This window comes from Alosa pseudoharengus, unplaced genomic scaffold, assembly GCF_046254945.1.
Source record: "Alosa pseudoharengus isolate Yale_2024_CS ecotype anadromous, Long Island Sound unplaced genomic scaffold, YU_APseudo_1.1 YU_APseudo_1.1_scf_5, whole genome shotgun sequence".
NCBI lineage: Eukaryota > Metazoa > Chordata > Actinopteri > Clupeiformes > Clupeidae > Alosa > Alosa pseudoharengus.
In genome coordinates, this window is record NW_027468837.1 from 2,415,994 (window position 1) to 2,428,653 (window position 12,660).

The 12,660-nt window shown below is 40.4% G+C and overlaps 1 protein-coding gene across 2 annotated transcripts in view; it reads right to left on the reverse strand.

Moving 5' to 3' along the window:
- Positions 1-5,754: 5,754 nt before the first annotated feature.
- Positions 5,755-12,660, reverse strand: part of dag1 (dystroglycan 1) — a 52,076-nt gene continuing 45,170 nt past the window's right edge. For both annotated transcript variants that reach the window (XM_076268775.1, XM_076268774.1), the window contains exon 3: positions 5,755-11,327. In XM_076268775.1, the coding sequence (XP_076124890.1) occupies positions 9,054-11,327 (2,274 nt within the window). In that variant the 3' untranslated portion in view covers positions 5,755-9,053. The remainder of the gene's footprint in view (positions 11,328-12,660) is intronic.

Below are 12,660 nucleotides of genomic sequence, written 5' to 3' on the forward strand. Positions count from 1 at the left end.
AAGGCATTTGGCTGAGCAACGGAGGTTAATATGCTCTATATTTTGTCCAAATGATGTCTGTCTATCATCGTTGCACTCGGAGAAAACCAGAATGTTTAATTTGTCCTGCGTTTCTTCTACGGCTGCAAACGGGATTCACTCGCAGTTAACCCTTAGAACCCTAAGCTGTTTTTAGGGCATTTTCACTACCTTTATTCATAAGGATTTATTCTGGTCATTGTAAGTGCCACACACATATATTATATATTGTTTTTTTCAGGAGAGTTTAGGCTATTCAGATCTGCCATCATTTCATGTATTAATACTAGCATTGATTTTATTTTGATTTTTAAAGAATTAAAATATAAAAAGTGTATTATAAAAATTCTTATATTTCGACATGTATCTCACCACAGCAAGCTCACAGCTCTACATGCATTTCATGTGTGTGTAGGGCAGACTGTCCTGAAACGGGCAATATAATTGCCATGTTGGAGGGATACTCTGGGGCTGAGCAATTTACAGAAATATTTGCTGTGTGATTTACGGAAATAAATGCCATTTTTTATTTAGTGATGAAAAATGACCTTTCTGCGCTCATATCTGTGACACGAACTGATCGATCTGACCTGACTTGACCCGAGGTTGCGTGTTAGCCTGCGTGCCTGTGTGTATGCAGTCATAATAATTCTCAACTCTTTACTGCATTGCCATGAACAAAGTAAAGGCAAAAAAGGTGTTTATTTGTTGAAATTGGGATGCAATGTGAGCCTTGAATTGGATGCCATGCAGGAATTTGCTAGGATCTCAAAACCGGAATATGAACATGCTTTGCCATAGAGAAACACATGATAGCATTGGATTATAAACATGCTTTGCCACAAGAACAGACAAAAACGTGGGGTAAGTCCAGCTATATGAAGTTATTATTTTGCTGTCACTTCGTCTGTTTTATAACCCAGAAGGATGTACTTGGTATCAAATGATAGCTCTGAGTCTCCTCTTTCATCTGACATGCGTGGCATATCTATGCGATCACGGGTCCGCGAGTAATTCAAACGAGAGTAATGAGTGTGCAGCGTTGGTTTGTGTACATGACGTTATTATTTTGCAGTCACTTCGTCTGGTTTTATAAGCCAGAAGGATCGATACCAATGGATAGCCCTGTGCCCCCTCTTTCATCTGATATGCTTGCCATATCGATGCGATCACGGGTTCGCGAGTAATTCAAACTAGAGTAATGTGTGTGCAGGTGAATGCAGAGAAGTATAGACTGTAAATATGATGCAATTTGATTTAATTTCATGATTTTTTTTAATTTTCATACTTGATCGTACAGACAAGTGTGTAGTCTCGTTGGAAAGCCCCACTTCTGCTCTGTCGTGCAATAAAGGTTTCATCTCGCTGCGATGAACCGTTCCGGAGCAATGTAACAGAGAAGAAAGGGTGTGTTTTTTGACGCACTTTGCGTCAATCGGGTTCTAAGGGTTAACCAAATATTTCTTCATTAGGGCAGGGCAGGCATATTTCTGGCTATTAAATGATTTCTAAACCAGTCTGCTAAAGTCTGTAGTGAAGTCTGTGTAGGGTTTTCAAGGGTTCCATTTCTTTTTACGAGACACCCTGCTCACTTGAGCCATCTACCGGTTGTTTGGGTTGTTGCAGCGTCTCACTGGGAAAATACAAATTCAAGTTGCGTGATACCGCGTGATCCCACGCGCGGACCGCGAGTGAAGCTGGCCAAGTCGAAGCACTGCCCACTGTACGCCAGATCAAGATGGAGAAGAAGGCCGAAGACCAGATCAGCAAGATGGCAGCGAACCTCAGCAGATGTTCCAATGGTCCTTTTAAGGACTAACCAGCTCGCTGAGCTCGCCACTGCAGAGGATGGAGGACCTTCCGGCCAGAGGGGGCTACCGAACGTCCAGGGGTTCCAGCGTATCCAGGGGTTCCAGCGTATCCGGGGTTTCGGCTTGCAGTGGGACTGTTTGCTGCTGTTTGAGGTAGCGCAGCTGCACGGCGGGAAACCGCTTAGGGAAACCCAAGCGACACCACGACCCACGTCTGGCCGGTTCTGGTGCTTGTTCGGGGGAGAACTGACGTGACAGAGGCAGCCGAGAGCCCTTCCAGTCGGGAGGGGTTATCGTGCAGCCGGAGGCTTTCCGGTCACTTGGACTAAGCACTGGGACTGACACCGACGCAGCCGCGAGCGGTGAGCTGAGCTGTCATTGCCGGGGACGACAATGGCTCAGGAGGGGGTTATGTAGCGTCGGTGGATGTTCATGTCTAACGTTGAATGAGTGTCTCCCAGAATGCAGTGCGAGTGAATGCTAGAATGTGTAATGTCGGTTATAATAGTTGTAGTTACGTTTACCATGTTGTGTAGTTGTTAGCGTGTTACTAGTCTCTTTGGTTGTACCTCATGTGTTTATCCCCGTGTTGATGTGTGTGGTGAACCCTTATTGTGTGTAGCATGTGCGGCTGAGACTACCCCTGTGTTGCCCTATGTAGTTGTCCTAGTGTGTCTGAGTCTTCCTGTTCCAATAAATGGCCGTCCTGGCCAAAGGTGAATCTTGTCTGAGGGTGAGATCGCTACAATATAATTATCAACAGTATTGAGACAGGGGATTGGCTGGCAGTGGTGTATGATGATCACTGGTGGTTAGGAAAGTCCATTGATGTAGATATAGAACACCAAGATGTGAAAGTTGAGTTTTTGCATCGTCGTGGTCCTACTGCCAATTTTCACCCTAAATATGGGAGGAGGGTAACCTAGAAATCTAGACGTACCCTAGCAGCAGCAAATGTAATTTGCAGCCAGGGTAGTCTAGCAACTCTCTGTTGGCTTGTGAGCTGGAAAAATCAAACTTTGATCAGGCCAATCATATTGTGTGTAGAGTCGGTGGGCGGGCTTAACATAATGATGACAGAGTTGCGACGGTTCCACGTGAATTCCCTGCTACTTGAAAACAAAAAAGATGGATGCTGTTGCTGGAAAACAGCAGTCTTTGAATCACGACTGGAGTTAAGCTTTTTTTTTAAGTTGGCAAAAGTTTGATCAACTAGCCAACTAGCTCCACTGGTGGGAAAGCGCATGGGACTCATGAGATGTAGGCAGTGTTGGGAAGGATACTTTCAAAAAGTATTCTGTTACAGAATACAGAATACATGCCCAAAAATGTATTTTGTAACGTATTCAATCTGAGTAACGTATTCTGAATACTTGGATTACTTCTGCATTGATTTCCAATGCAGCCATCAAATCCTGCTTACTAAACAGGCCTATTCTGGTGTGTTCTTCTGTTCCAAATGGCTAAACCCTGCTGAAAAAAACAGCTAGAAACCAGCTTATGCTGGTAGCTGGTTTTAGCTGGTCTTTGCTGGTTTTCTTCCAGCTCTTGCTGGTCTTTGCTGGTGTAGCTGGTTGGGCCACCAGCTGGATATGCTGGTGTGACCATCTGAGGAAGCTGGTCATGCTGGTGTGACCAGCCTGGGATACAGCTGGTACAAGATGGTCATGCTGGTGACCAGGCCGTCAAGCTGGTCATGCTGGTCTGCTAGAACATAAGCTGGCATGGCCAGTTAAACTAGCACTATAGACCAGCAACACCAGCTAAAATGACCAGCTTGAGGTGGTACGACAAGCAAAACCAGCTGAATTACCATCATAAGATGGGAAAACCAGCTGAAGGTATGTGAGTTTTGCTGGTCTAGTAGGTCAACCATCATAGGGTGGTGAAACAAGCTGGTCAACCAGCAAACCCCCTTTAGCTGGTCAGGCTGTTTTTTTCAGCAGGGAAGTGTTAGGCCCATATAGGAGAATGTAAAGTCAACAAAGCTACCAGATACAACTATAAAATAGCAAGGTGACCAGTAAAACTACAGCAGGCAACTAGGCTAGGAGGAGGGATGTCTGTTTCTGTCCAGTAAAATATTTTTAAACTGACAGGGACAGCTTGTTCCCTGTTCAACACCTCTTGTCCAATGTCCAAGTCCCGCAGGTTAGACAAACTATTATATATAAATATCTAATACTTGGCTCTACACCGAAGGCAGTAATGACAGATAAAACACTACATGTACTTACTTGCTGAGAGAAATTGGAGCAAATCATAGAACTTACTTGCCTGAGGTCCTGTAGAAACTCTTTGTTTGAAGTTTGATACTCTTTCCCTTGATACTGCCATGTCAAAACTAGTCAAATATCTTTAATCAGTTTGATTCTCGATTAGTTTGTCAACACCGTCAGTTGTGTGTCAACACCGTAAGATGGAGGTTTTTCATTTTTATAAAAAAATGTATATTTATTTTGTTCAATTGAGTGTGTTCATATATTAAAACACCAACTTATCTACATGCATCAGTGTCTTGTGTGCACAAAACCACTAATTGTATATATTAAAAATGTCTACACACTTAAAGACTTTAGAGTGTTGTTGAATTGATCAAACACACAAAAAAACATATTTTCATGTGTCTGACGGAGTTGACAAATGACAAGTTACGTCAGTAAATGTCAATTTTTATAAAAAGTGGTTAATAAAAAACCTGTTCCTTTTCAGGCATGATGAGATCTATGTTTATGATGATATCCAATTCAAATTAATGTAGTATTGATTTTTTGTTTGTCACTTTTCAAAAGTACTTTTGTCCCTTATCTCAAGAATCAGTGAACCATATCTTCTTTTATCTACAATCTTATTCATTTTTATCATTATCATTTCTATTATTTTTTGTATTTTAATTTATTTTTTGTCATTTGTATTTTGTTTTATTACCGTTTTTATTTTATTTTATTTCTGAGAGCACCTTGGGTCAATTGCATTGCGTTTAAGTGTGCTATATAAATAAATGTGACTTGACTTGAACTCAGTGACGCTACCACAGAAGATGTATCGTAGCAACTATTAGCAACCAAACATGACTAGCCTAGCAACCAGCATAGTGACATCATAGGTGGCCAATCAAGCCACTTCAAAGTCTCCCTTTCTCTGTGTACCTCTCCATACAACCATCAACAATACCATGATAACAGTAACATTAAATTAAATAACTTAGTGTTTTATTAACAGAAGAAAAGTGAAGGTATGACCAGTATTGCGTGACTCTTGTAACTGGCTCCAAATCAGACGTTAGTTCATTTAGCAGCTCCAAAATGGCTTTGCTGGAGGCAATATGTCTGAATTGTGTCTTTTGTTGTGAAATAACAGTGGAAAAAAAGACATTCTGTGTTCAGCTTCCTTCTCACAATAACAGTAGCCAACTATGCGTAACGCTTAGCACCTCCCTTTCAAAGAAATTAACAAATTAAACACAGATACATTTACAATAACCTGAAATGACTTTTGGACTTGGTAAATGGCAATGTGTGTGCTAAATGAACATATTTCAGGTATAAATGGCATAATTGCATAGTCATTAAGGCAAACATACTAAAAGCACATTTCAAAGAAGCAATACTACATGTGCACCATTAATAGATGAGCTTGCACATTTGTTTGAGGGTGATCAAGTTTACAGTTAATATGACCAAACCTTTAGTAAAATCATATTAGTAATCATAGACCACATCATCAGTCATCCATCATCAATCCTATGCTGAGATTCAGTTAAATTATGCATATTTATGATGGCAAATAGTCCAATATCTCGTACAGAAATTTGCTAAAGGTGGAGAAATATTGTGCAACAACCGAAGTGTAAAAGGAAGTATTAATACAATGAAGAGACGACAATGATATACTGAAAAAAGACCGCAAATACAACTCTAACATCTTGGTGAAAACACTTTTTTAATACAAGATTTGAACATACAGTGTCTAGTGGCAGAAATCAAATAATGTAAAACACAGACAAAATAATAGATTCTTCTATGCATTCTCTTCATCACTGATTTTATTCAACGTGGAAACAGAATAGGTCAGGCTTCAAAAGATTCATGAGGCTCCCTTTCATTCAATCATATGTCCAGTTACTTCTTTCCTTTCTCCTCTAACCGTTTCTAACAGTCTCTGCATTGTGAAGCCCTCACATTTCAGCTGGCTGCTGATGTGGTTTAGCGCAGGATAGGTCTTGCCCACTGAAATGGCTGTCTGCTGCCGCTTGATAACAGTTGCAGCACAAGGAATATATATGTGTGAAAACAACAGAAAAAGTGATTCCAGTCATTAAAACTTTGCAGAAAGTTATTGTCAGCCTTCATTTTCCAGTTGTAATGATTCATTTGTTCGACCAGAAACACACGCACACTCACACACAAAAAATATATATATCTTGGTTGAAGCTAGGGCACTAATGTCATGCGTAAGGCCCATGGGATTTAACACACCAATGACAAACTATATATTTCAAAAAGGCAACAAAAGGTACAACATTAAGAGATTTGAGATGAAAACTGACAGGGATATCGATCTGTATCTGTTCCAAGGTTCTGGTTAACTTTAAATCTCAAAGAATTGCTTTAGTAAAGAAAAACTGCCTTTGTTATACAATATGCGCCACAGTAGTCACACATGAAGTAGAGTGAAGTGCCTTAACACATTTTGTGTGTTGTGCTATTTCCCACTTTTAAAAAAACAAACAAAACAAAAAAATGCATGTATGTATATATATATATATTTATATATTTATATGATGTTATGATAATCACTTGAATTAGTACTTTAAAGACATATCATATACTGTTTGTCTAACTTACATCCAAAAAACTGAGCCATATTCTACGTGATTAACACTTTGCATCTTTGGTTTTCCACCCAACATGTGACTTGCTTGAGACTATGATTGTGGAGTGTTGATAACATCTAAATTCATTGCTTTATGATATGAACTTCATGGTCAATGATACAAATAGATGAAAATTCTAAACATATAATAAAAGGCCACAAAAATATTCACTGCATTAATCTAGCAGACTTATCACAATTAAATTGAAGTACTGTCTCCATTCTCAACTTTAAAGACACTCAACATCAGGGAAAGAGAGCTGAGGAGTATGTCAAACACTACAATTGTATCAAAACGTCATGAGTACTTTATTTTGTTGTTTTCTCTTTTCAGCGCCTTATTCAAATTAAAATTGACTCACACAAAACCTGATGTGAAATATAAATTAACTGCACATATGATATCCCAGACACAGAATCAGAACTTTCTGAGGTCTGAAAATGATCCAATTATATTTATGGAGGAGCATTTTACTCATTTATTGATAACATTTAAAGTACAGTGAATCTATTGGCTTATACTGTGCATTGGTCCACAAAGTATAGCATCTGTAGTATGTGGGCACAGGGAGGGTAATTTAAGAAGATAAAAAAAAAAAAAAAAACAGCTCAGCACCATGATCTCGTTACAGAATGGTTATAGCCATCATATCAGTATACCTCCCATTATTGCAAGGGCTCATTTCTCTGGAGAATGCTGATGTTCTGGGGTAACTGTTAATATGGCAAAATAAAAATGACCATCACCACCTCCAGCAATAATAATAATGATAATAATAATAACAATAATAATAATAATAACAACATTGAAACTGATCCATTACCTATGTGAATTTGACCATTTAAAATTACATTTAGAAATTGCAATTACACCTACATTATATTTCTTGTATCAAAAACTCTGTAAAAAAATAGACTGAGAATTCACATATTCCTTTAAAAGATTTGAGATGACTGATGAACGTTTCACTTTATCCTGGACTTTTAGCCAGCTGTATTCATGCAATTGAGGATTTCCAACTAGAATTTTCATATCACTGAATACGTTTGTCCATTAAAGTGTCAAAGGGAGCATCACTGCATAATCGATTATCCTTTGTCCCAAATATAATCAATTTCTTGTTTCTTGACCACATTTCACCTGAATGTATTATTATTATTATTATCATTATCATTATCATTATCATCATCATCATTATTATTATTATTATTATTATTATTATTATTAGTTGTTGTTGTTGTTTTGAATGAATTTCAAGCATGTTCCATCTATAACATCTATCATAGGTATAAAAAGCTACTAAATCCTAGGAGATGACTACAAGAGGCCTTTAATAATAGGAACATGAAACAGATACAGTCCATTATTTCAGCATACAGTACCATCTTTTATTTCTGAATTGGGTGTCAAAATGAAATAAAAACAAAACAAACAAAAAACCTACCACTACTGCTGCTGCTACTACTACTATTACTACTACTAATACTACTGCTAGGCACACACACACGCACACACGCACACGCGTTATGCATGCATGTATGTATGAATGCATGTGTATATATAACTAGGTTATTTCAGTCATGTGCTCCCAACCCTTGAAATAAAAATAATAATAATAATAAAAAATAAACACTATTTTAGTCTATCAAGACATCTTTCAAATATACATTGGATTAAACAGAAAAGAAAATCTCTAGTTTTAGACTTTTTGGCTACCTCTTGTTATGCTCATTACAAGAATATGTATGAATCAATACAATTAGTGTCAAGGCAAACCGTATGAAATGAAACCCAACCAGACGTTGCCTGTCGGGCTGTCAGAATTCTCCATGATTACCATTCTTCTTGATTTGTAGTTTCTCTATGAAATCCTTGCCCCTTTACTCAGTACCTATTTCATTCTTGTATTATTTAAAAGTAAATGTTCAGAAGTTTAAAAGAGTGCTGTTAGGCAAATAGTTTCAAATCACCCAAAAGGAAAACCAAACTAAAATAATGATTAAAAAAAAAAAAAAACCCAACATGGAAAAGAGATTTTACAAGCCCATAGTGGGGGAAAAAAGCATTGGGACAGAAGGGCATGTGTCCCAACTTGCGGTTCAGCAGTAGCTCGAGTGAACTCACTTGAGCAAGTGGTTGTTGGCAACTCTTGCAGGCTACGTCCTAGATCATTCCTTCTCTCCATTTTTTGACAAACCAGCCCATGCCCTGCCCACCCCAGCCCACCCCAGCCCAAAATCCCACATTGTAGTGAGCCTCTGTTTCCCCCTTTTAATTCCAAACAGAAAACACTGGCATGGAACTGCAGAAAGTCCCCTCTTGGCTTTATGTGATGCCATTGTCAAATATTAGGGGGGGACATAGGGTGGTGGTGATCTGTAGGGGGTCATGTTCTTTGGGCGGGACCCCTTGCCTTCCATGGGTGCCGTGAAGGGAGGAGGCGGCTGGTAGGGAGGGGCATTAGGATCCTCATCCCGCAAAGCAGTATACTCTCCAAGTAGGTCCTGATTAAGGGGAGTGGTCTCTGGACTGGCCATGTTGGGGTACTCTGGTGGGGGAAGAGGTGGCTTCTCTTCCTGCAGAATGAGGGGCATGCTAGATGATGGAGGTGGCTTAGAGTCATCCAGTTCATCAGCAAATATGATTGGCACTCCCTTCTTGATAAATGTTGCCTGATCCTCAATAGTAAGTTTGCCCTTACGTTTCTTACGATAGCAGATCATAGCTATAATGCCTGCAATTAACAAGATGGCTGCCACCACTACTGCTGGAATGACAGTGTGCAGGTAAACATCATCAGTGCTCTGGCGACTCCCGCCTAATGGTGGTGTGACAGTAGGCGGAATAGGTACAGGGATTTCACCAGGAGGAACAAACATGTAGTTACGGCAGCTTCCAGTACCCGTGATGGTGATGTTTAAGGGTTTAAATTCAGGACCCATTATCATAGCAAATTGTTTGGATGGTACGCCTTTGATATTAGAAATCTTGCTGCTCATAGCCTGAATTTGTTCCTTAGGACAAGGGTTCTGCTGAAGGCTGTTGTTGGTCCACTCCACCACAATGGAGCCCTTGGTGATGTTCTTCAAAGTTACGGTGCTGCTATTACGATCTCCGAATGAGATGGCCAGCTTTTTGACAAGAAGAATTTTCTTCTGGATGTTGCTGGTTACACTATGTGGTTCCCCTTCGAAACGAGCAGCAAACAGAACAGGTGGCTTGTCACTAGTAGCCCAGCGATTTACATGAACCTCAAAGGCATCTATTGCATATAGACTGCCCTTGTCAGTTGCCTGCATGAAGTACTCATGTTTACCAATATGCTGCCAGTCTGGCAATCCATACAGAAGTTGGCTTGTGCTGTTGAACTGGATCCATGAGTCCTCTCCTACCACCTCATTGTGGTTCTTTCTCAGAGTCAATTTCAACTGATCAGTAGTGCCATCCTCTTTGTCAAAGAAAGTGTCTCCTTGTATTTTCACTTCAAAATATGTGCCTACCCATGCATTTACTTGGTCAATAGGATTGTGAAGTTCCGGCTTCTGATTATCCATGCCAGGAAAGACAGGAGAGGGAGTAGTGCGCCTGGGTGGTTTGGTTGGAGTCATTTTAGACATAGGAGTGGTCTTAGGTCTCCTGGGTTTCTTGGTTGGTTTTCTCGTCGTTGGTGTTGGTGGAGTAACAGAAGGCCCAACAGGCATGGGTCGGGTCATGGTGGGCTGGATTGCAATAGTGCTGGTTGTCTCCATAATTGTTGTTGGCAGAACTGGACCAATTGTTGGTGTATGGGCTATTGGATCTCTTGTGTGAATTGTAGGCTTCACAGGCAAGGGCACAGGTCCCCTCACAGGGAAGGAGGAGGTGTCTGTTGTGGGGGCAATAGAAGGGGATGTGGGAGTGGGAATAATACGGGTTGGAGGTTCAGAGTAGGTGGTTGGAGGAAGTAATGAAGGTACAGGAGTAGGGGTGTTGTTGATATGCCTACGTACTCGCTTAGGAACATGAGGTTTTTTGTTAGCAATGTGCCATCCAACAACAGGGTATCCTAATTGTGCCGACATGGTTCCTTCCTTCGCTGGTACCTGGACACTGCTGATGTTGGGTACAGAACCTTGGTCCAGAGCACAGCCTAGTTTCCAAGATAAAAGAGCACCATTTTCTACCACCTTTTTGGCATTTCCAGGCCCTGCCATAAAAGCAGACATGTCGAACAAGCGGTTGTTCACCACAGGCAAGATCTTCATGTGCTGGAGCCCAACTCCTGAAAATTTCTTCATCTTTGCAAGCAATTCCACTCTCTGCCTTGAAGTCATCTTTGTAAGGTCAGCATCAAGGATAACTGTAAGCACTGTTACAGGCTCCTCATTAACACAGACAAATGACTGCACATTGTTGCTTGCTGCTTGAATTGCCAGTTGAATAGGGTCACTGTCTGCATGCTCCTCTGGATGCACTTCAATGGAGAAAACATCAGGATGGGGTGAAACCTGGCTTCCATTAGAGATGAGAACAGATATGTAATGTACACCTTTGTCTGCCTCTAGAGGAAGGCCATGAAGGATGCTGCTCTTGACATCCCAGTGTAACCACGCAGGTAAGTCATCCTTGCCAGCCTCAACAATCTTAGGGGGGGAAAAGGAAGGGAATAGGAGTTAGGCAATTGCATCTGAACCAGTGTTAACAAAGGCGTATTGCATATTAAAATAGAATATACAGTTAAGAACAACATTATTCAAATGCAGGCAAATATTGATTTAATGTTTTTTTCTCTTTATTTAATGTTATTTTCTCTTAATCAATATTTTTGTTCTGACTGAAAATGACACTGCCACATGCCAAAAGGTTGCAACCCAGAATCTGTGCCACTCACCAGGGTCAGACCTCCCATGCAGGGTTTCCCGCAGAAAATTGGTTAGTCAAGGTGGTAGGGTGGGGTTTGCGGGGGGGGCACTAAACACGAGCACTAAAAAACATTGTTTCGATTTAACTAAATGAAATTAAAGAGCTCTTCTTAATAGTTCATATTGTTGGTTGGTTTAATAGCCTACTGTTGCCAATGAAAAGTCATTGCCCTAATGGGTCAACACATCGCTCTCAAGCTACCAGTCGCTTGGGCTACTACATTTAAACACAATTGTTGCGCGAGGCATTCCAGCCTACGAATTTAATAAACAAAGTAAGTAAATCATGCATAATTAATAAATAACTCAATTTAGGCTACCGTAGGCCTACTTGGCTAAGCAATACGGTTTCCATTACAGCAGCGCACATTTAATGACTGAAAGCGACTGCCTGTCTCGCAATAAACACAGCGGGTGGAAATCCCGACCCTCTTTCAACTACATGAAACTTAATAATGAACCATCAAACCAGATTTCAGTGCCCATCAGTCCCAACATTTAGCAATATAAATCAAACAGTCCAAAAGTAAAATAAATCCCAAACCAAACCGAAAATCGTATGCTTTTGATAGCCTGCCGGCGGTATGCCGCTCCAAATGAAACGGATGCCTCACAATAAAACGCAGAAATAAAGGCCTGTCTCGATTACAAGCCTGGCCCAAATAAAGCCCTGTGCTTTGTGCAGCCTAAGTAAATAATAGAACCCGGCCATAATTTGAGGAAATACGGCATTTAAATATTGTAAAAACGTCCAATTCATGGCACGTTGCTTGTTATTTTTTATGCGTTCTGCAGAGAAGGGATACTGGCGTTGGTCATGGTTTGGAATGAAAGGGAGAAGTAGGCCTAGAGTAACAGAGCGGATATCGCTCATATACCTATACATTTTTTTTTTTTTTTTTTTTTTTTTTTACGACGTAGTTAAGGCGGCAGGTGTGTGTTACTAAGGCGGCCACCTTAGCTGCAAAGTGCTGCGGGAAACCCTGGTATGAGATATTGCATCCATACTCAAGATTAATTCTTTGTCTCTCCTTAATTAAAATGTGATGTAAAG